This window comes from Haliaeetus leucocephalus, unplaced genomic scaffold (genome assembly GCF_000737465.1).
Source record: "Haliaeetus leucocephalus isolate CR32 unplaced genomic scaffold, Haliaeetus_leucocephalus-4.0 Scaffold730, whole genome shotgun sequence".
Lineage (NCBI taxonomy): Eukaryota > Metazoa > Chordata > Aves > Accipitriformes > Accipitridae > Haliaeetus > Haliaeetus leucocephalus.
In genome coordinates this window covers 3,447,572-3,472,735 of record NW_010973166.1, presented here as the reverse complement: position 1 = coordinate 3,472,735, position 25,164 = coordinate 3,447,572, and the positions used below count along the sequence as shown (strand labels likewise).

The window sequence follows — 25,164 nt, the reverse complement described above, 5'->3', positions numbered from 1 at the left end:
CCCCGCCCACCTTCCCCTCAGCGCCGCCCCGCTCCCAAATAAGAGGCGTGTGGGTAGGGCGGCACGTCCCTCTACCTCGGCTCTCCTGCCTTCGCCCACTGCCGGGCTGTCCCTGGAGAAGATGGCAGCGGAGGAGGCTGCGGAGGCCTCGCTGGCGCGGCTGTCCCCCGAGCGGAGGCAGCCGGAGCGGGAGGACGACGATGAGGAGAACCCCGAAGGCGGCGGCGAGACAGCAGCGCTCAGTGAGGGCTGGGCTGGGCGGGGGGGGAGCGTGAGCGGGCGGTGCGGTGGGAGCCGGGCCCTCCGTCCCCCTCTGAGAGGAGCGGCGCGGCGCCCGGCCGCTGCCCCACTTCCCGGGTGTGCGCCGCCCCGCCGTGCCGCGCCGTGCCGTGCCCGGGGGGTGCTGAGGAAAGGCGGGCGCCATGCGGAGGCGCGGGAGGGAGAGGAGCCTTGAGAGAACCCCGGTGGGGGGTTGAGTTTATAGCTGGGCGCCTGGAGCCGCACTCGTGCCGTCTCCTTTCTTCCTCCACCTGCGCCATGAAACCCCTGTGAGGTGAACGAAGCCCGTTTTTCCCCGTTTTACTGACTTTGAGTAGAATGGGGCCGGTGCGGGGCGGGCGGTGAGGCCACACGTGCTCCCCGCGGCGGCCCGGCCCGGGGGCTGAGCCTCGGCGCTTCCCTCCGTGCTCGGGGAGCTTTGAAAGAGCGAAACCGCGAGCTTTTCCTCCCTTTAAATCTAATGAGGTTTATGTGGTGGTGTGGGCGATCATCTTTTATGATTATTTCGAACTCTGCTCCCGAAGGTGGCGTTACAAACCAGGGCCTGCGGGAGGTGGGATGGCGGCGCGGGTCCTGATGTAGGATCCTGCCAGCTCCGCCAGATTGTCGAGAGTGAGGGGTTTGGGATCCCGCGCAGCTTTGAGGCAGCACCAGTTTAAGATTTGTCAGCACTGTTGCGGTAAATCACAAGATTAGGTTATATGATTTTTAACAATACTTAATCATCAGCCGGTTACCTGAGTGATTTAATAAGATGTGCTATAATCCACACTACAGAGTTTCCTAAATCGAATCACACACACAGATATAGAGGTTAACCTGTGATGAAGATTTTTCTCTCTTTGCAATTGTAGTGAATTATTGGTACTAAGTGATCTTTGAAACTTCGTGAAATCTAATTGTAGTGAATTAAATTACTTGCTATTCTCCTTCATCGACATCTATCCGTGGATGATCTTTGAAATCCTCGCAAAATCTACTCTTTGAAATCCTCGCGAAATCTCCTGAGAGGCGTCACAGCCTGCTGCAACGCCGCAGAGCTCGAAGGGTCTCAGGATCGCGAGATGATGACTTTGGTCAGTATATTTCTATTCTGGCCACAATTCTTGTCTCGTAATTCTGCCACCTTCCAGGGTGTGCCACAATCCAGGCAGCAGGAGGTTCAGGAACAGTTAGGGAGTGCCTGGTAGTCCTAACTTGCTGTACCATAACCAGGAGAAGAAAGTACCAGATTGTCCCACCTTGCTGCACTTGTAGCCAAAACAAGAACCCAGTGCTGGCAATGTGAACCAAGGGGGTCTGCACCACCACAGATGGGGATGCAATGTGTGCCATGCCGTCTCTTCCCCAAACGTTTTCTCCTCAGTATTTTCTGCCAAATCTGTTTAAACTGGTTGTGCCAGTTTTCCAGCTGCACCAAATGTGGCATTGATGCCAGTCATTTGCTACTGCAGTCTTACAGTTGAAGTGAACTGATTCTTCTAATAAAAAAAAGTATAGTGTAGGCTTTTTGATGCATTATTATGTTTGTGCATAGTCAGTGGTTCTGGACAGGCGTTTTAAAAATCGTGCAATCTTTCTTCGGTCGCAGCCTGCTTTTCTTAATCATTTAGTGTGCAAGTTTACCTTTCTTCATGGATATATATACAAACTGTATGTACATATATGCATACTCTATTTTTCAACCATTTTAACCTATACACTTGCTCTGAAGATGCAGACAGTCCAACTGTGGTGGACTTTGGTCACTCCTATGCTCTCACTAAGCATTTTTCTAACTGTTTCCAGTTTTTCTCAGCACCGGTAGTCATAATAAGTCATTGTTCTTACAGATTTCTTACCACAAATCCTTTTACTTCATTTTCTTGCTGTCTTTCTATTAATAAAGCATATAGAAACTATCACCAGGCATCTTGCAACTTCTTAATTGAGAAGTAGGCAGGAAATACAAGTCTGTCTCAGGTAAGCTGTCAGCTTAACAATAGATCTGTGAGAAATACAGCAGTGCTCTCTGAGTAGCAGTGCTGGTCTTGATATATTTTAAGGTAGGCAGAATAATTTTACTCTGTGCTTCTGCCTTTCTGAACAATTTCTCTAACCCTTGTCTTGAGGTATTCCTCTTTCTGTTTTTGTTTTTTTTTTTTAATAATAGCAAAGATTTATATCCAACTGCAGTGTTTAAAAGCAAACAAACAGAAAACCCCAGGGGAATCGTAAGAACTGCTATAAGATCCTTCCAGCCCTTATTCTGTCTTCACTAGTGGCCAGGAGTAGATGGTTAGGGAAGACTAGCAGAACAGAGCAGCCATACATTAATGCATGCTCCAGAAATATCTTCAAACACAAACCGGTTTGTTACTCCTTATTTTCTTGAGCCAAAGGTCGTGGTTTTATATTTAAAATCCTATAGTGGATTTCTCTTCCATAAAATACTCACTTTGGCACTTGTAGACTGGCAGTCATAGACTTGCAGCATCTGCAGCAGCCTGTGGCAGGGAGGTCTGCAGCATTAGCAGTAGGTCATGTAGAGAACATTCTTCTGCTCTGAATTTTCAGCTGATACCTCCATGTGGTGCATCCCAGTTTTTGTGTTGGAATAGACAGTGGTTTACTTGTGTGATCTCTCTCTGCATCTCATGATCTTACAGATATCTGTCCTATCCAGGCTGAAAAGTCATAGCCTGCTCTGTTGCTTCTGAATAGCTAAGAAACAATGCCATAGCTTTGTTAAGTGTCAGCCTTTTTTGAAACTTTCCTAGTTCTACCTGTCCCTTTGAAGCTTGGGGGTCAGGGGCAATACCCTTCAGTATGCAGGCTGAGCATGGCTTTCTGCATCCTGTCCTAGCAGTTCCTAATGTCAGTTGGTGGGGAGAGGGATCCACCACTTCTTAGGATTTATACCTCTTCCTTTTGTCAAAACTGTATTTTAAAATTGCAAGGTAGTAGTCCTGACTGGTGATGCTCCGCTCAGAGTCCATGCATTCATATGTGAAATAAAAATCAGGGTTTTTTCCCCTAAGTCCACTACTTGACTGTTTTTTGTCATTTTATTGCCCAATCACTCAGCCTCCTAAGTACTTTTTGAAATTCTTGAGTAGGCCTACCTCAGAGAAGTTATTCATTTGCAAATGATGATGGCACCAGCACTTAACACTCATCATGGCCCCTGATGATAGCAAATTCCTTCCTTACTCCCCTCCTTTTTTCACATTGTTCAACTAGTTATGAACAGTTCTGTGGTGAGTTGACCCTGGCTGGACGCCAGGTGCCCACCAAAGCCACTCTATCACTCCCCCCTCCTCAGCTGGACAGGGGAGAGAAAATACAAACAAAGGGCTCATGGGTTGAGATAAGGACAGGAGAGATCACTCACTAATTACAGTCATGGGCAAAACAGACTCAGCTTGGGGAAAATAAACTTAAATATATTGTCAGTCAACCAGAGTAGGGTAATGAGAAATAAAACCAAATCTCAGAACACCTTCCCTCCACTCCTCCCTTCTTCCCAGGCCCAGCTTCACTCCCAGATTCTCTAACTACCCACCCCCCCCCGCCAGCAGCACAGGGGGACAGGGAATGGGGTTTACGGTCAGTTCATCACGCGTTATCTCTGCCACTTCATCCTCCTCAGGGGCAGGATTCATCACACTCTTCCCCTGCTCCGTCGTGAGGTCCCTCCCACAAGAGACAGTTCTCCACGAACTTCTCCAACTTGGGTCCTTCCCACGGGCTGCAGTTCTTCACGAACTGCTCCAGCGTGGGTCCCTTCCACAGCATGCAGTCCTTCAGGACCACACTGCTCCAGCATGGGTCCCCCATGGGGTTACAAGTCCTGCCAGAAAACCTGCTCCGTGGGCTCCTCTCTCCACAGATCTGCAGGTCCTGCCAGGACCCTGCTCCAGCGTGGGCTTCCCACGGGGTCACAGCCTCCTTTGGGCATCCACCTGCTCCAGCGTGGGGTCCTCCACAGGCTGCAGGGGAATCTCTGCTCTGGCGCCTAGAGCACCTCCTTCTCCTCCTTCTGCACTGACCTTGGTGTCTGCAGGGTTGTTTCTCTTACATGTTCTCACTCCTCTCTCCAGCTGCAGTTTCTGTGCCCACCACAACTTTTTTCCCTTCCTAAATCTGTTATCACAGAGGTGCTATCGCTGATGGGCTCTGCCTTGGCTGGCAGCGGGTCCATCTTAGAGGTGGCTGGCATTGGCTCTGTTAGACATAGGGGAAGCTTCTAGCATCTTCTCACAGAAGCCACCCCTGTAACCCCCCTCCCCCGCTACCAAAACCTTGCCACACAAACCCAATACAAGTTCTAAACTTTGGTTTCCAAATTTTTTTAGCTGCTAGTATATTGTTATGAGTATTTGGACTCTTCCTTGCCTGCTTTGACTTGATAGCACTGCATTTTCCCAGAAAGTAACATGTAAATATTATTTTTTTAACTTTAAACATCTGATGATACAGATGGGCAAACAGTTGTGCCTGTCCAGGATGGCATTATTTCACGGTGGTTTCCAAGGATGAGTGATAATCTCTAAACATACTGTTTATACGTTTATTTTGTCCTTCACACTTGTAGTAATTTTTGCCTATTAGAAGCACCAAATTATTGGAAACAAATTAATCTCTTTGTATAATTTGGTTGTATCAACAACACTTTTACTGGGTTTTTTTGTTTGTTTGATTTTGTTAAGATGGTGTGGTTGTCCCTGGAAAAGAGAAAAGCAACAACCTGGATGTGAAAGTTACTGAGTCAGAATTGGAAACTGAAGGAAAAGGAACAGAGGAAGAATCCACAAGGGAATCTGATAGCAACATTTTGGATGTATCATCTGATTATCCAAGAGGTTTGCTAATAAACTCTTATGGATATTTGTGTTGTGTGCTTGAGGAAAGGAAGAGAAAAAGTAGATATAGTGGGGAAGAAAGCTAAAAGGAATGTGTGAAATCTCATTTTCCATACATCCGATAGGTGTGGATACTTCTTCCCATGCATCTGAACAAAATATTTTCCTAAGGCTTTGGAAATCTCTTTAAAAGAGATGCCATTTTCCCCTTACTAACATTTCTATAAATCACTGTGGAAATTTGCACATACACAGTGACAGAAAAGAAATCAAGGTTAGGTGAGGTATGAGCTACATCAGGCTCTGATGCTAGAAGTACCACAGAGAGCAGAGAAAATCTGTTGTGTCTAAGTGCAGAAACTAAAAGCTAGGAATTGCTTTTAACCCTAGCTTTAAAACTCTCCTCTGTATCTTGAGCACATTGATCAATTACCATCTTTGTTTTACATAAGAAAACCTGAAGACTAACCTTGTAAAAACATCACAAAGGTTTAAAATCGCTACAGAATCAGTGTAACTGTATACTGGGATGTTCTGTGTGCTGAAACCAGTAAAGGTCATTTATTGGATAAGCTAATTCTCTTGTTTTTAGCAAATTCTCCTCTGCTCCCATTGACTGATAAGTTGAAAAATCAGGAGGTAAATTTCAAGGTTAAACAGCCTCTTAAGGGGGTGAGGGGGAAGGTGGTAGAATTTTAATATATCCTGGTTATACAGTGAATAATTGTTATTGACAATTGGTCCACTTCTAGCTGATATTTTAGTTTTGCCAGACAGTTCCTAGGATGTTTTTATACTGCTTTGTGCACAATTTGCATTCACTAATGATGCCAAGCAGTAAATTCAAGAGTAAATGGAATGTGACTTAATCTTTGCAGCTTGTTTTTTCAAATGAAGGTCTTTCCAGTTTGAGAGATTTGATGTGTGTCAGCATTAAAAAGCAAGTAGAAATATATGGAAATAATTGGATCTTATTAAAGAACCATTCTAGGGATTAATTTTTCAGTCATTCCTTCCACCTTGGAAGTTAACAGATACAGACAGGTATTCCAGTTGGTATTATAGTGGTTCTCTAATAGTGTTAGATTTGAAATGATGCATAGAAAAACAGCAGTAAACTAAACCCAATTTTTTAAGTGACAATGTTTATCTTCTAAATATCTCTGCTTTCCAGAGAAACATATTTCAATCCAAAGACATCTTGCTGATCTAGAGAAACTAGCTGACCTGAAAGAAGGTGAGTTTACCATGGCAGTATCTGAGACCACAGATCTTCATGTTACAGGTATTTACATTTTTTCTTAGTTTTTATTTTTAATACACTACATGTATTTATAATGATTGGAGACTGAGGGTTTCACAAAAAATAGGTTTATGATTTCTTGCCTTGCTTATCAGATGTTGTACTTCCTTCAGTAAATTCAAGGTCTTAATGATTCCTTTCCATCTTTTTCCTCTGCATTGTAGCATTTCTAACATTGGCAGTGTGCATGGATCAGCAAAATGTTAATTTTAGCTATACATCAACAGTTTAGTCTTATTTTTATTTTACTTCAAGTGCCATGAAAACATGGAACCCAACTGTTGTCTTTGCAGTGTTTAAATATCAGTTTAAATAAATGTGTGTTCTATTTTGGAATTTTTTTTTCCCCTGCTCTGTATTCATTTCTGATCCAGATGTATATTGGAGGATTGCTTTTAAGACTCTGAAGTGGTTTTATTACAACTTTTAGTTTTTCTCTGATTACATGTATGTATTTAGTGCTGGTAGTGGCAGCCCTTGCAACTGAAACTAGTTCTTATTCACAGATGGAAGAGAAAGATCAGCGTCCACATAGACTCTGTATCATATGGCTCTTGTGCCTTAATAATCTTTTAGAGTGGCCACTGATGGAAATAATAACCTACCTCTATGACTCTTTAATTTTACTAACAAATATGCCAAAAACTTATATAGAGCATTTGTTCCATTTTTAATGAGGAGATGGATCGTAAGTATCTCATAAGTCTGGTACTTGTAGCTGTTGCTGAGCCAAGTTATATGTAAATCCATGGTAGTGACAAGAAACTCATTATTCCCTTGCCTATTCTCATAGTAATTTTTTTTCTTCTGCCATGGATGTAGCATTTTTCTGCCATGTGTCTTAATGGACTGACTTGTATTTATTACCATCGCCTTGTGTATTTGATACTCAGTAAATCATAATTCAATAAAAGAGGCTCATCAACAGTAGAGAACACTGGTGATTTATTTGGTGAGCTGTAGGGTGCCTCTGTTGGCTTCAGTGGCATGGAACTCTGCATGGACATAGTAACCCACTCATTAAAAAGTCATAAAAAAAAAGGAATTTTACTGTTGTGCAAGCCTATGATACATAATTATTATTACAGATGGCCCGTGTTGTGTGGCATGTTTCAGTATTCATCCTGTACTATTCTAACACATAGAAGCTTTTCTGCTAAATTCTGCATGGGGGTTGTTTGACATTCAGTAGTCTTAAGACCCAGCAGCAGATGTATGTGTATTCTGATGCTTAATTCCTGTGTACAGCTCTACAATGTATGTCTCCCAATAGCTAGTTTTTATTTAGGTTAGTACTTCAAGTGCTTCAACACCTTTGATGTCAGATAATCTTGCCTTTGCTTTTTTGTCCCTTATGCAGGATTTCCAAGAAGAAAAATTGTTTTAATATAGAGTACATTATCTTTTTTGCAGCTTAAAAAGATACCGGGTGCTTGTTTTATCTAAAAGATTCAGGAGGAGGAAAGACAGATATTTGTTTTAACCTCTTCAATTGGGTTGGTTTTTGTGGGGTTTTTTTGAAACATTGCAAGTCTGTAGCCTTCATCTACAAAATTCTGCAATACTCTTCAGAAGTTGTATTAGCCTCATGTTGCTGGAGTAAAAAATATTAGAAAACAAAACTTAAAGGTTGTAGAAGTTAATGATCTTTAGAGTAATAGTGGTTCTTGTCTGTATTCTATGGAGTAGAAAGAGGCAATCAATAAATTTTCAGTTTGTGTATGCCTGAAATAGAATATACCCTGGGGAATTTATCTTTTAACTCCCATTCATAGTACCTCCATTCTTTTTTCTCTTAGCATGCATCTCTATTAACATGAGTGGCAACTACATTTCATGTGTTTCTCGTACTTTATGGTTATTTGTGTTTTCAGATGAAAAGAAGCCTTGTCCGTTGTGTCCTGAGGAGAAATTCAAAGCTTGCTATAGTCATAAACTCCATCGTCACCTTCAGAATTTGCACTGGAAAGTTTCTGTTGCATTTGAAGGTAATGGCAATCATTTGAATAGTAAATACAATAAGAAATTGTGGACATGTAGGACATTGTTCTGTGTTTCATCTTTTTAAATTCCTCTTGACTTAAGCATCTTGTTACCAGCTCTGAATTAGAACTATATTTTGACCTAATGAATTTTGACCTGCGATGTAAAATAGCTCTGTTTTCTTCTACATGCCAAAATAGTTACGGTTGTGCATTTTCTCACTTAGAAAAAAGCAATTGCTTGGCATGTGATGAAAATTACTGTAAAATTTAAAATACATATATCATGAAAATTACTTTAATAAAAGTTTTGGTAATATTGTTAATAATCAGACATGCACAAGTGTGCGCAGTCATTTTTGGCTCATAAAGATTCCATGGTTTCAGATAGATATTTAAAGTATTTATTTAGTATCAATATTTAGTAGCCTTATCTGTTTTTTAACAGACTCTTGTTATCTGCTTGTAAGATGCATTAAAATCCCTACAAGAAGTTAAAGAAGGAAAAGAAAGTGAGCAGTATGTGTCTTTTAAAGAACTAGGTGTATGGGTTTGTGGGAAATAAAATGACTAATTAGAAGATGGACAAGATTAAAGTTAAATTAAAAATTATCTGACTGGAGTTCTGGTTTTGCATGCATTAGCAGGTGTCTTGTTTTTGTTTTTCTTTAAACTGTGGAACATAAGTTTTATAGGAGTCTTCACACAAGTCTTTTAGCCAGGTAACAATACTTTTGTAAAATACTCACAAGTACTTTTGAAAATTATATACTGTATAGCCTGAACGTAGCTTTGTAGGATGCTAACAGACTTATTAAAATGAATTGCCTGTATGTAATTTTTGTGCATTTTAAAATTTAAAATGTATAATTAGCTGATAAATTTCCCTGTGCAGGGGGTGAATGTACCAAATAATTGGTGATGTTCTCTTATTGCTGTCTTGCGGCAATATTTGGGAATCTTAAATGAGACCATGTGATACAGGACATATATATTCTGTTTACTTACTGTACTGTGATGTGACAAGAATTTGTGTTCCAGGGTACAGAATGTGCATCTGTCACTTACCTTGTCATCCAGTAAAACCAAACCTCATTGGAGACCAGGTAAAAATGCTGAATCACAGAAATATTTGTTACCCTACCAGGTGGGGGAAATGGGTGATTTAGGGGAACTTTTGTGATCTGCTTTAGTCACAAAATATGTCTTGCTATTCGGGGTGGGATACCAAAAGCTTATTGGTCCAGAATATAAGTAGATGTATCTCTCTGTTATTTTGGCGGGTAGCTGCCTGGATTGTATAAAACACTGTCACACTGGAGTAAACAGCAGCTTTATGTGGAAGAGATGAAGGGTTCATTAGGCCAGGTGATGGATGGATGCTTCTCAGTTCCTTCCCTGTGTGCTGAGTGTATAGAGTATTGGTAGAGTTTAACTGGTTGTGGTGCTGTGGCAGGATAGCTGTGCTGTGCTGGCTCTGTGGGTATGATTATTTACAGTCCCTGTGGCTGTAGATTCAAAATATTTTGTATGCGTTAGAGGTAGCAGACAGATGACTTCTTCATATGCCTGTGTTCAGGTATAGTTCTACTTTAACCATGATTATGTATTCTGAAACTATGCATATTTTACAGACATTTTCAAAGATGGGAGCCCATTACCATTGTATCATCTGTTCAGCAACTATCACACGAAGAACTGACATGATAGGTCATATTAATCGTCATGTGAATAAAGGAGAAACTGAATCAAGGTTTATTACAAGTAGGTTCTTACATAAAACATTTAATCTTTTTATACTATGTAGCATATGCAATAACTATGATATGTGGGTGAGAGACATGGGAAAAATTCTGAAACAGATTTAGCTTTACTAATGAGAAATCTGCCCTTATTTCAGAACTGTTTTTTTTCCCTCAAAGGTGTAGCAGTGTTCTGATTTAGTCTCTGCATTGACCAGTTACTCTGTTCTTATTGATAAATAATACTCCCTTTACAATTAATTTAATGTTGTAAATACAGGCTTCTGTGTCTCCAAAAGAATGGGGGACATGGCATCCATAAAACAAAATCTGTACAGAGCATTTCATGCCTCTGTATTTTGCCGTCTTTCTTCTTAAAACAGTCTGGAGTAAATCCTTCTGCAATATAAAAATCCTTTGCTTTTTATTCAAAATGCATCAGCATGGGTTCACAAATCAAGATGATGTTTTTTTTCAGTCCTGAAGAGTTGTGATAGAGGTGTCAATACTTCTTTGGTAAATTACAATCCTACCTGACTTTCTCCGGAATTAGACTTTTGTTTCTAAACTTGGATAAACTAAATTGAAAACTTTCTAAATAACTAGAATGCTAAATTTTGAAAATTAATTTTATTTCCTTTATTTTTGCAAGTTGTCTGTTCTCTACAGCAGTTAAGTAAAAAGCACATAATCGATTAGCTGGTATGTAAAAACTGAGGGGTTTTTGCTACAGCCCAGACTGTAACTGTTGAAAAGTAGTCTGATTGCTTTTTCTCTGTGTCGTGGTTTAACCCCAGCCAGCAACTAAGCACCACACAGCCACTCACTCGCTTCCCACCCACCCACCCACTGGTATCGGGGAGATAATCAGAAAAAAAGTAAAACTTGTGGGTTGAGATAAGAACAGTTTAATAGAACAGAAAGGAAGAAACTAATAATGATAACAGTAACAATAATAAAATGACAATAGTAATAATAAAAGGATTGGAATATACAAAACAAGTGATGCACAATGCAATTGCTCAGCACTTGCTGACTGATGCCCAGTTAGTTCACAAGCAGCAATCCCCCCAGGCCAACTCCCCCCAGTTTATATACTGGGCATGACGTCCCATGATATGGAATGCCAGTTTGGGTCAGCTGCCCTGACTGTGTCCCCTCCCAGCTTCGTGTGCCCCTCCAGCCTTCTTGCTGGCTGGGCATGAGGAGCTGAAAAATCCTTGACTTAGCATAAACATGTTGTGGTTTAACCCCAGCCAGCAACTAAGCTCCTCACAGCCACTCAACTTCCCCCCACCACCCAGTGGAATGGGGGAGAAAATCAGGAAAAGAAGTAAAACACATGGGTTGAGATAAGAGCAGTTTAATAGAACAGAAAAGAAGAAACTAATAATGATAATGGTAACACTAATAAAATGACAATAGTAAAATAAAAGGATTGGAATATACAAGTGATGCACAATGCAATTGCTCACCACCTGCTGACCAAGGCCCCGTTAGTCCCCGAGCAGTGATCCCCCCACTCCCCCCAGTTTATATACTGGGCATGACATCACATGGTGTGGAATATCCCTTTGGCCACTTTGGGTCAGCTGTCCTGGCTGTCCCCCCTCCCAACTTCTTGTGCCCCTCCAGCCTTCCTGCTGGCTGGGCATGAGAAGCTGGAAAACCCTTGACTTTAGACTAAACACTACTTAGCAACAACTGAAAACCTCAGTGTTGCCAACATTCTTCACATATTGAACTCAAAAACAGCACCATACCAGCTCCCAGGAAGACAATCAACTCTATCCCAGCTGAAACCAGGACAAAACACTATTTAGCAACAACTGAAAACATCAGTGTGTTGTCAACATTCTTGTCATCCTAAATCCCAAACATAACACTATACCAGCTACTAGACAGAAATCAACTCTATCCCAGCCAAAACCAAGACACTGTCTCTGTGTAGAAGTCTGGTTTTTATCTAGATACAATATAGTAAAGATGATCCTGGGAGCTATGAGGATCACCCTTCTTTCTGTTACCAATATGTGGTTTAGGAATAGTAGGTTAGTGTTCGGGCATCAGTTTGCATGTCTGAGAAGCGATATTAGCATATTCCATACCTTTAACTTAAATAGAGTTTGTGTTGTGAAATACATTAATCTCTGTATTGTTCTCTTCAGAGCTGTAAGTAAAGTATGGCCCATTTGTCATTTTTTTAACAAAATGCATCTGGCTATTTTTCCTCACAGGGAGAGGAGAAATCCAGAGGTCAGGTATTTCATGTTTTTTAGGTGCTTTAGCAACACTTGGGGGCTATGAACGTGGAGTGCGTGGTAGAGCTGTTCACAGATACGTAGTCTGTGTATTTGAAAGCACTGAGAGATAGCCAGGCTGAGCACTGAAAGGTATCAACTTGATAGCTAACAGATTTTTTCTGGTTGCTCCTGGGTAAATTTTGCTACTGTTAGACTGGGGATAAATTGCTCAGGAATGACAGCATGTCAAATCAGAAAGCTTGTTTTGCCACAGACTACTTTATAAAAAGCTTAAGTGCTGAAGTCGTCCCCATGCTTGTACTGTCTATACACATTTCATGAAGCTGTTTGATAACTTAACAGAGATTAGATCCAGGATTTTGAGGATTTTTGCAGTTCATTATATACATTCAGGACTATGTTAATAGGGTTTTAATTGATTAGCAATATATTATGTTCAAATACGTGAAACAAATGTGCTAAGTGTCAGGCTCAGGGGCTTGCTTCCTTAAATTTGAGTGGATAAATAGGAGTGCAACTGAGAAACAAATGTGGTACTTTATGGGATGAAAATTGTGGTAGAGCTTGATCCTTATCTGCCACTGTTAGGACTAGAAGATAAATTGTTGCCTGCTTTTTTTTTCCCCCACATACTTGTTAACTGATCCATGTGCTAGTTGGATTACAGCATAACCCAGACTTCTTGCTATATGGAAGCAAATTTTCAGTTTAATTTATCAAACGTGCTAACGTTAATTTCAATTCTCACTAACTCTTTCCTTCCCCTGCAATTACTTTCTTTTAGTTCCTGCTCCCAAGTCTTCTCATGAAGTGCTGAAAGAGTCGGCCACAGATGTTCAGGTTCTTCCCAACTACTCCACACCTCAGAAAACAGATTCCTATTTTAATCCTAAAATGAAACTCAACAGGTAAGAGAACAGGGAGTAGGAGGATGCGCCAGAGGGGTGGTGAGTTTGTAGTGAAAAATACTCTCACGTTTTGAAAATCAGACCCTGTGAAACTTCTGTTCAGAGGGTGGGAGAAATAGTTTTCCATCAGAACACTCATCTTGACAAATAATATTTAAACCCAAGAACACTATGGGAAATACTGTCATTTCTGAAGCAATTAAGTATTTTTCTGTAATGAGTAGTTTGTGGAGAACAGGATTTGAAAGGAGCACACTTGGAAACTAACTTCATTGTATACACTTAAAATGGTTTTCTGTGAATCTCCACAAGATACTATGCATAGTCAGTGCTCTCTCTCCTCTAACTGAACAGCAGCATACCTGTAATTCACAGTTTTCATATTCTAGGCCTTTTTCTCTTGGGACTCAGATTCTCTCAAGTGTCTTCTCGTTATTGCATTTAAAACAATGAAGGAACAAACATGGTCTTTTTTTAAGGAGAGTCATGAATGGTGTCTGCACGACAACTTAAAGGAGCAAGCATTGACACCAATGCATGAGACTGCGCTTCAGCCCGTGCTGACCCCTCATGTTCTCAGTGCTGTTAGTATTTGAGCTTCCGGGTTTAAAGTTAGCTCAGTGTCATGGTTTAACCCCAGCCAGCAACTAAGCACCTCGCAGCCACTCACTCACTTCCCCCCACCACCCAGTGGAATGGGGGAGAAAATCAGGAAAAGAAGTAAAACACATGGGTTGAGATAAGAGCAGTTTAATAGAACAGAAAAGAAGAAACTAATAATGATAATGACTAATAAAATGACAATAGTAAAATAAAAGGATTGGAATATACAAGTGATGCACAATGCAATTGCTCACCACCTGCTGACCAAGGCCCCGTTAGTCCCCGAGCAGTGATCCCCCCACTCCCCCCAGTTTATATACTGGGCATGACATCACATGGTGTGGAATATCCCTTTGGCCACTTTGGGTCAGCTGTCCTGGCTGTCCCCCCTCCCAACTTCTTGTGCCCCTCCAGCCTTCCTGCTGGCTGGGCATGAGAAGCTGGAAAACCCTTGACTTTAGACTAAACACTACTTAGCAACAACTGAAAACCTCAGTGTTACCAACATTCTTCACATACTGAACTCAAAAACAGCACCATACCAGCTACCAGGAAGACAATCAACTCTATCCCAGCTGAAACCAGGACACTCATCCATCTGTGAACGCTAAGGCATGCCTCTGAAGAAGGCCACTGCAACTAAGGTTATGGCCATGTCTAAAAGAACAAGGCCTGTTCCTCAACAGAGTGGAATTTCATTGCTCTACAGTAACTTCTGACATCTTTTTAAACACAGAGCCATTAGTAGGGTAGTACCAGATTGTGCTAGGATAGTAAGAAAAACACTATTTACTTTTGAATGCTAGCCACTTCTTCCAGTAAGTTGATTCAGGATCTTGCCTTATAAATATCCTGCTGTAGAATTAAACTTTTAAAGATAGCTGAGGTTTTTGATTTACAATTCTTCTGTGTAAAAGGTAGAGTTTAGCTTAAATGTTCTAGTATTATGTTCAAGGGAAATAAATAAGGAAAAGGAAGGAAAAATATTTTATCAACTTACTTACTATGACCATTCTTTTTTATTTTCAAGGCAATTGATATTCTGCGCACTAGCTGTTCTAGCTGAGGAACGTAAACCGATAGAATGTTTGGATGCTTTCGGTGCCACTGGTAAAGTCAATATCTTTAATCTTTTGGCTAATACCCAATAGTATGAAGATGCAGAAATCAATTGTAACTGACAACGCATATTGAAAAATAACGTGAGGTACACAATAATTTTCTTCCTTAGGCAGGGAGTCATTAGCTTCCATATAAAAAAACCAGCCATCAAGAGCCTGGTGTTAGGCTTTTTGAAGAGACTGTAAATAATACTAAAGTTTAGTGGTCTCCTTTACAATCAGTTGCCTTAATGTCCATGAAATGGCATCTTCCTAAACTTGCATCCAAGTCACAGATCTCTTTTAGTCACAAGAGGCTGTGGAATTCAGCTGTAAAATCAACCTGGAGTTTAAAAATGGTGATGAATCCAAGCTTCTTTATCAGAATCATCTCTTAATTGAGTAAAAAAATTCTGATCATGAACTAAATGTAGTTATATCAATGTCTATTAACCATTTGGAACAAAAATCTGAAGAGATCTGGATTGCTGCCTCATTATCAGCCAGCTACTGCAAACTTAAGGTTGTAGTTGAGAACAGCAGTAACTGCTTAATATTTTGCATTAAAATTCTTTATAATGAATTTATCACCATTCTGAACTTGGCCAGACTTCACAAGTGCATCCTGTCCTCATTTCTACAATGTAGCCATAGACTTTACTACAGAAGTCAGCAATAAACACTTGGAGGGAGCCTAAAAATCTTCGCAATACCTATTCTCAAGTTTATGTTTTACGGTGGTTTGTCACAGGAGTCTGTCTGCTACACTGGAGTGTTGAACAAGCCAAGGGGCTTTCCTGCAGATTGGGGGTCCAGCCTGCTAGAAAAATCTTTTGGTCTATGGCCCCAGTTATCATATAAGAAGGTGACAAGCAGACTGTTCCTTTACATAGCCCATTGTCACTCTGTGCTGAGGCAGAAGGTCACCAACACGTTTTTGCAGGAACGTGACAAAATTTGCATCACACATACTTCTGTATTATAAGCATTTAAAAGGATGAATTTTTTTCTTAGCGAGTTCAGCAACTTGGAAACCAACTCCTTATTCTGTCACGGAGTTACAATTCTGTCTTTCCTTAGGTATAATGGGATTACAATGGGCAAAGCATCTCAGAAGTTCTGTGAAGGTTACAATTAATGATTGTAATGAAAATTCTGTGACAATGATTCAGGAAAACTGCCATTTAAACAAAATGAAGGTGAAACTGCACACTAAGGAACAAGACTATGATGAAGCTATGGGAGATGGAGGAGAAAATAGTGACACCATTGAGGTGACAAAAATGGATGCCAATGTTATAATGCATTTGAGATCATTTGATTTTATGTAAGTGTTGAATGTTTCTGTTAATAATTTTCTAGTTTGATAATGACACACCCCACCCTGTCTCCCAGTATATGATTATTGGGGGAAGTTGGAATGAAAGAAATAACCAACAGTCACTTGGTATTTTAAATGTAATTCTGTTGTCCCAGAAATGGTGTGGGAACAGACTTTAATGTTAAATGTTTTAGAGATCGCTGGAAAAATATTAAGCCCTTCTGACATCCAGAATGGACTACAAATGTATATGAAAATTTTAAGCCAAACTTTTGATAGAGAAATGTCAAATCAGTCTTTTTGGTTTTCTTCTTAAAACTTTTAATTAGTTTAAAATTCATACCTTTGCATCTTGTTGTGTAGGACTTTATTGCACCTCTTGTTTTAATTGATTTTGCAGCATATTAATTTTCAATTAAAGTAAGCTAATTCTTCCAAGTTGGGTTTATAGATGCGTACATTCTAAACCTATACAGACGTCAAAATAAGTGATCAGATTTTTTTTTTATTGATTAACATCCAGATCTAAGCAGCAGGTATTCAGGTTGAAAATTAGGCTAATTATTTAGTACGTAAACTGGAATGCATACATTTGAAGATATTTTTGTTTTTAGAAGTTTCCCTTTGTTTTAAGGAGGAAGGTAAGCATCAGGCCAATATTCTTATAACTTGAATAAGTCAGTCAGGATGCAAAAAAAAGTACTTGCTGGCTTTGTGGTGATGTGTATTTTCCAGCACAGTGCTTCCCTGGCTCTTGCAAGTATTCCACAGTAATTCATGAGAGGTGTGCTGTAAATTTTAGTCCCGTTTCCCCTTTTGTTTTAAATATGACCATAGGTGAAGATTATAAAATGGTGTTTTCCTCAGTTTGAAGCTAAACTCTTGAGCATTTATAGATACTCAGTGGTATTTCCTTTCTCTTCAGCCATTTGGATCCCTTCGGAACTTCTGTGAATTATCTGGATTCTGCCTTTAGAAATGTGAGAAATCTTGGAATTGTGTCACTCACGTCCACAGACATCAGTTCTCTGTATGCAAAGGCTCAACACGTTGCCCTGCGTCATTACGGATGTAATATTGTCAGAACTGAGTACTACAAGGAACTGGCAGCCAGAATAGTAATTGCTGCTGTGACAAGGTACTGCTAAATCAGCTCAAATTATGGTAAAAAAAGGACTAGAAAATCATTAGCAATAAAAAACTTGAGACTGCTGCTGTAGGTTGTACATGTTCAGTTTGCAGAATTCCCTAATTCTAAAAGCCAGACTACTTGATACAAAATTATTGTTTCATATTTTATGTGTGCTGCTATGGGATAATGTAAATTTTAAACTAAAAGACTGGGCAAAGTGAAAATGCATAAATAGGGTAGGAGTTTGGGATGGTGGGGAGTTTTCTTGGTGCTGGGGAGAGACAGTAATAGAAAAAGCAATACCCAGACTTTCCTATCTGCAAACTCTTTTATTCCTCTGTCAATTTTGTCATTTTAGTGCTGCATAGGACTCTGTCAATATTAATGAAGCTGCTTGAATGGCTTCTAGCTAAGCATTACAGTTAGACTTGCTTCAGTAGAAACTGATGTTCACTTCAGATCCTTGTGCTCGAGCTTAAAAAGATACACGTAATTACTAACTTGTGAAATTATTCATTTGCGTGTAGATACTCTCAGTAAATTCAGTCTGTTAAATAAATGAAGACATAAAACCTGGTCCCTAATTAGGGGGAAAAAAGGTACAGGCAAGAGGATGGGACAACTAACTGCTTGGGAAAGACTGGGAGGAAAATTAGGTGCACAGAGGTCTTTCAGAATGCCAGAGCGCAAATACTGACCTGAATATGTTTAGATTTTACTTCTTTTTCACCCTGCATATGTGAAGTTGCTCATTGCAGAATATTCTCAGATACAGACATGCTGCTCAAGCAAAGTTTTAGTTGTGTTCTGGCTTACATGCTCCAACTCCCTAAAGATTTCTTCTTCCTTCTCAAAGCTTATATTCAGGAACTGCTCACTTACCTTCCCACAGTCCTTATTAGTCAACATTCAATGATTTACCATCACGTGTGTCCCTCTACATTTCTGCTTTCTTGGATTTTCATTTAGTTTGTTTATATTTTTTGTTGCAATATCCTGGCAATAGGTAGGTTTTGGGATAGAAAGATGATGCAGGTGACAGACCAATATTTCTAGATGTGATAAAAAGAAGTAAAACAAGATTTGCATAGCTTTACAGGCAGTAGACAAAACTAGGCACCTGAGAAACAACACTTTCTCCTGATTACTTTCTTGGATCTTTAGTATCTCTTTTCTAGAAAGTGGATGAGCTCAAGAATCTTCCAGAAGGTTCAGGTGTCCATGGCAATCTTAGTCTGCTGATTTCAGTACAATGTGGTTTTGTGTTTGTTCTTCCTTCATAGAGCTGCAGCTCGCTGTAACAAAGGCATTGAAGTTTTACTTGCAGTAGCTCTAGAACATTTTGTTCTAGTAGTGGTCAGAGTTTTAAGGGGGCCATCCCCTGCGGATGATTCAGCAAAGAAAATAAGATACCTCATCCATTGCCAATGGTGCGAAGAGAGAATTTTTCAGAAAGAGGGTAATATGGTAGAAGGTAAATGGCTTTTCCTTTGTACTTTCTAGAAGGTCCGATTCCTGTTTCTCCATTTTGTATTTGTTTAGGCCTTGTTTGTATCTACATCCCTTTAGTAAAGTAATAATTCCCTTTAATGTAACAAGTGTATTGTATGAGGTGGAGAAGGTACCATGCTTTCTGGTAGTGGGCTAGATTAGTTGTCTGTATGGATTTTGCTGTAAATGTACTGGATTTGTTTCTAGACAGGACATATTCCAACTAGCTGTAGCTGCTGAAGCTGCCAGGATGCCTGATATGCCTATGGATCTGTCTTTTCAGTGAAGGGCATGAAAAGTGGGGCAGTCTTGGCTACCATTCAGTTCCTCCATACAGTGGCAGCTTGATAGATTTCAGTGTCAGATTGCTTTCCTACTGTTCATTTCAGTTACCTCAAAATGTAGTGGACTAAGCAGTATCACTTTGCCATCAGATGAGGGTGTATTCTGCCTGGCCTTGGGCAGTATCCATGCCTTATGGAAGTATGTCAGCAGGTGTGGTAGGAAAGGTATGCAACATTCCTGTAATTCATCTAACACTTGGTGGTAAATGAAGGCAGCCTCTAGGTTAAAAGTTGACTGTTTGTGGGCTGTCTCTATACATGAGTTAGCAGAGGTAGGAGACAAAAATTAAGCGAAGAGGCCAGATGGTAGTTTGAATGAATATAAAAGGAAAAACCTTGTTTCAAAGTTACCGATTCTTGGATATCTAACTACTAACTGGTGGTGTCTTTGACTACCCTGCTCAAAGTCAGGTGCAGGAGCATGCAATGAGCTTGTTTAAAAAGATTAAAAAACCTTAGATACAAGTTTTAAGAACAGAAGTGAGTAACTGATGAGTACAGTGTTACGGTAGAGATCTTAATTAGTAAATGAATTGTTTACTTAATGCCTTACTTGCAAGCGAGCTGACTTACAGCTTAGGAAACTTGTAGGTGGGCTATATTTTGTAGATGTAATTGGCTGATCTCTGAAAAATTTTTTGTTATTTACTGTTAACCTGGACAGCTACTTATATAAGTGTAGGAAGGCTAACAATTTCCTTGTTACTTGAATTCTGCCAAGAAGCATAGGAATTATGTGGCTTTTTAGTTGTTTTTTTTTCCTTCAATGCTTTAACAATGATTAAAGATCAAGTCACCAATCATTAAATTCTCATAAGCACTACTACTTGGCAGAATTGAGAACGGTGTCACATTTCTGCTGTTGCTTGCCCTTCCAACTACCTCCACTGAAGTAAGCTACTACTTCTGTCTATGTCATCTCTCTCCAGTAAAGTAGGCATTGCTGACTATTCCAAAACAACTTAAATCCTGTTTTTCTGTTGTAGAAAACCCTTATCAGCAGCTCCCTTGTGATTGTCATGGCAGTATGCCTGGGAAGACAGCAGTAGTTCTTGGTCCACTCTGGTAAGTACGGAACACAGTACCAGAACTGGAGAATTAATTTGGGTTGGAAGAACCTCCGGAGGTCAGCTGTTCCGTCACACAATAAAAATGCAAGTCTTCTGGATATTTTAGCACTACAAAAGGTGCTATAGCAATCAGGATGAATCCAGGAAACACTGAATTGATTTGAATTTAGTAGGGTATTCAGTTTTTGCTTTTGTTATCATAGACTTCAAACCAGTTAATAAATAATAAGAAATTTGCTTTAAACTTCAGATTCAGTGCAACTTACATAATATGTCCTACACAGGAGAACCTGGCTGTGTGTTCCTCTAGTTGCCAAATATTAAGCAACAGTTTATTACTTGATACTTGTGGAGAATTTATTTAGTAAATCCTTACATGTGCTGGTGGTAGTAAATAATACACTGCTTGATAACTAATACTTAAAATTTTCTCTTGTGAGAAACAAGAATAAATCCTTTTGTTAAGTCTTTTAAGACTTCTGTTTAAGCTTTTTCAAAGCAGTGTTAGAAATGGTTGACAATTGACAGTACCTTTCTTCTGGGGGTTTGTCCCGGTTTCTGCTGGGATAGAGTTGATTGTCTTCCTAGTAGCTGGTACAGTGCTGTGGTTTTGAGTTAGGTATGAGAAGAATGTTGATAACACTGATGTTTTCAGTTGTTGCTAAGTAGTGTTTAGTCTAAAGTCAAGGGTTTTTCAGCTTCTCATGCCCAGCTAGCGAGAAAGCTGGAGGGGCACAAGAAGTTGGGAGGGGACACAGCCAGGACAGCTGACCCAAAGTGGCCAAAGGGATATTCCATACCATGTGACGTCACATCTAGTATATAAACTGGGGGCGGGGGGATCACCGCTCGGGGACTAACTGGGTGTCAGTCAGTGGGTGGTGAGGAATTGCATTGTGCATCATTTATATATTCTAATCCTCTTATTATTACTGTTGTCATTTTATTAGTGCTATCATTATTAGTTTCTTTTCTGTTCTATTAAACTGTTCTTATTTCAACCCATGAGTTTTACTTGTTTTCCTGATTTTCTCCCCCATCCCACTGGGGGGGGGGGGGCGGGGAGTGAGCGGCTGTGTGGTGCTCAGTTGCTGGCTGGGGTTAAACCACAACAGGGTTAAATAACTTTCTGAACATAGTAGGGCAAGTCAGTGGTGGAAATAAAATTACCATTGTTGAGATCTTGATTTTTTTAACACAAGACCAATGTTACTGTCACTGGAAACAAAGCAATTCAATATTGCTAAGTTAAGAACACAGTCAGCCTGATGCAGCACATTGCGGTAATACAGTTGCTGATCAATTTGGGCAAGAGATTTTTAGAGCAACTTTTTTGCTTTCATTAAGAAGTCTTAACTTTTCACTTGTCTTGTATGTCATAGGTCAGGAGCCCTCTTTAACACTGGATTCCTCAGAAGAATGCTGTTTGAGGCTGTCCAGTATGGTTTGGATGAAGCTCAGCCACTTTTGAAGACGTTAGTTTGTGAAGCAGACTGTACAACTTTAAAACATTTTTCTATCCATAGTCTTTATGATGAGAACAAACAAGGTAAGAAAAATGGCAGACAGTTCACAAAAAGGACTGGCTTTGTGGTGATTTAGAGAGATATTGCTCTTTGACTACTAACAGCAGTGTATTCATTAAAAGGTCAAGAAAATGTTTGTTGCTTGGAATGCAGTGTGGGACTTGTCAGCTTTTGTCAGATGGTCTTTGGTGCTGCAAAAAGAGTAGGGGCTGTCAGAGGCAGAGTGCTGGATTTAGACATCTTTAATCGGTATGACAGGTCCTAAACCAACTGAAGATAATGCAGGCAGGGTGACTGCCATGAAATCCAGCACGTTCCTTGAAGGAGATGGAAATACGAAGCATCTGGTAGTTCTTTGGTGTACCCCAATCCCAGCCTGAGAGCATGTGCTGTTAGGAAGAGAGGGCTGCAGCTGTCATGCTCTGCCAACCCCACAGGGATTGCAAATCAGTGTGCCAAAACAAATGGCTTTCTGTACGGGAATGCTGTTCCACTGTTAAGTGAAATTGTATTTTGAATATGTCCTCTAAACACAAGTTACTGAGTTTGTAAGTAAAAGTTACACATATGTATGCTGCTTACTACATTTCCTTCTTTAGGCCAGAATGTGGTATTCTTTCTTTCTGTTTATTTAACCAAGGCATTTTGCCATTTTACTGTCTTACAGTAGAATTAATTTTGACTTTTAATTGTATTCTAGAAGAGTGTGGCGTATATATTAAAACACCAAATACTACTGCAGAATCCTGCTTGGTACATGGTAAGTTGATCATTTTGGTGTCACTCTAGCAGTTTCAAAGTAAACTATAGTTTAAGTGATGGCTAAGCCAACCTAGTGTTCATGTATTTTTTTTATATTTAACAATATTGGTAGTCAGGATTTATTTTCCCACCGACTACTGATTTTACTTTACCTTCATCCAGAATTGTATTCACTGGTAAAATCAGAACGCTAAATACTCCATGAAGCCTTATTGATTTCACTTTTTATTACTGAAAATGGCATGTTAATAAAATTCAGGCTAGATTTTAACTCTGCAAAATATTAGGTTATAAAAGCAGACACAAAACTGTAGTTGCTGTGTGGCTTTTTTTTGTATGTACTGTCTTTGGCTTCACTGGCAATTTTCGTGGCCTCACTGAATACTCAACTGGTTTCACTGGCATTTTTTGTGGTCCAGGAAAAAGAAAAAGCGATGAAGTGATTCGAAATGCAGCCAAGCGACAAAAATCTGAGAACAGTGCTGAGCATCCTGCATTTTACTACAATATCCACAGACACAGTATTAAAGGAATGAACATGCCAAAGTAAGGTTTTCATTTAAGTTCCAGTCTTAGATTACTATGACAACTGATACATAACTTACATTGAATCGGCCTTATTAGCATTAACTCCTTTTTAAATGTCTGGGGCTTTTTTCAGGTTAAATAAGTTCTTAAACTATCTTTCTGAAGCTGGATACAGAGTAAGCAGAACCCACTTTGATCCTATGGGAGTTCGCACGAATGCGCCCTTGGCACAGTTTAAGACTATTCTTATGAAGTACAGCACTCCCACATACCTTGGGGGGCAGGCAGAAGGCCCTGTCCATCTTCCTGAAGATGTCAAGGCAGGAGAACAGGTTCAGGCTGCTGCAGACAGCAAGGCAGAAGATGCCGAGTTTCTGGAAGACGATAAATCTGGAGTTGCTCCCGCCATGTTCACAAAAGACTACCCTACTCACTGTGGAGCTGATTAATGCAAATCCTTTTGTTAGTAGATCAGGATATTGCAATCTTGCAAGCACACCCTGTTCAAGTAAGCCAGTACTTTTTACTAAACTGGATTTTGAAAACTTGAATTGCCTGCTATTTTAATTTGGAAAGATGTTTTAGAATTATGTAGCAGAACTTACCCCTGATCACAGCGTGCATGGTCAAGGTACTGTTACTGTGGGAAGGTTTCGGAGACAGTTACTTGCTTTTACAGTCACATCCACTTTCACACTGAGGCACTGTGGCTGCTCCCGAGTCTTTGTTTAAGCCTTATTCCTAGCACAGAATTGTGGATGGGGCCAAAAGTCTTAAGCATTTTTGAACATCAGGTTAATATGAAACGGAATATTCCTAAACTAAATCATTCCTAAAACCTGACTGGTTACAGTTCAGAGGGAGGTCATGTTAAGATGATAAAATATCACAGGATAAAATGTGATCCGAGTTTAAGCAAGCCAGAAAGTCCTAACTCGGTGCACTTCTAACTCCAGATTGCACGTGTAATTTGGCATTCAGTTCTGTTTTCATAGTTCTGCCTACAAGCAAGGACCTAACATGAGTGAGAACGGAAAGGAATGGTTGCAAGACTGTTACTGAAACTTCAGTTTATAACCAAACTTTAGTGAATTGTGTTAGTCACCCTAGGTAGTTGTTTGTTCAGAGATTACATTTGGTTGTGTACTGCAAAAAGGTACAGCGACAAGGCACCACAAGTTGAAGTTCTAAGTGAAGTTTTGCTACGAGTTTGTCAATAATACAATCTTAGCTGTTAAAAAGATCTCTTCTGTGAACGAGCAAAGATGCTGTGTGTTGGTTCTGGTTTCCTTAAATATATGGCAGCATTCCAGCCAAATAAGCTTGACTTTGTCCTTTCTTTGCCCCAGACTTTGTTCAGATAGATACTTCCGTATATTTCACTTGAATTGGGAACAATGATCACAATTGAACTAGTCATTCCAGTTTTTCACAGGTTTGGTGTTCAACCTGGCCCCCAGTGTGAGGGGTTGTTGTTCTTACTTATCCATATCTGAAACTTTACAGTAAGAGTGTTGCTTCTCTCTCATTGAGCGCCAACCAAGAGTAACAGGACTGATATGCTCCTGATGATGCAAAACTTCCTAAGCTCCTATCAGGCCAGAATTAAGTTACTGCCTCTTACACCATCTTAAATTCAGGACTGCTTTGGTAAGGAGTTATTTTCATTCTGTCCTAATTAAAAGAGGAGACCACTAAAGGGATAATAGATTGCACTTCAGTGATACAGCAACAAACTAAGTTCCCTTCAAAAATGTAGTGCTTATGGTTCTTTGTTCCAAAGATAACTTGGGATCAAATTGGAAAAATAAATGCCAAGGAGAAAGAAGAGTTAGTATTCCCGAGTTGTTTTGAACTAAGTCTTTATTTTTTTTAAGTGGAGAAACTGTTGGAAGGCTTTGCTTGCAGATAACACACTATTCCCTTCAGTGTTAACGTAAGTGGGATGGAATCAGTCATAAAGTT

General features: G+C 40.0%; 1 protein-coding gene across 1 annotated transcript; it reads left to right on the top strand.

The window, feature by feature from the left end:
* The first annotated feature begins 121 nt into the window (after positions 1-121).
* Positions 122-23,648, top strand: TRMT1L (tRNA methyltransferase 1 homolog (S. cerevisiae)-like). Its single transcript, XM_010580693.1, has 16 exons — positions 122-242; positions 4,971-5,123; positions 6,298-6,408; positions 8,301-8,414; positions 9,450-9,514; positions 10,043-10,172; positions 13,199-13,322; positions 14,956-15,035; positions 16,106-16,352; positions 17,272-17,484; positions 18,762-18,952; positions 20,300-20,378; positions 21,766-21,932; positions 22,610-22,669; positions 23,091-23,217; positions 23,333-23,648. The coding sequence occupies exons 1-16, from the start codon at positions 122-124 to the stop codon at positions 23,646-23,648; spliced, it is 2,298 nt and encodes a 765-aa protein (XP_010578995.1).
* Positions 23,649-25,164: the final 1,516 nt, after the last annotated feature.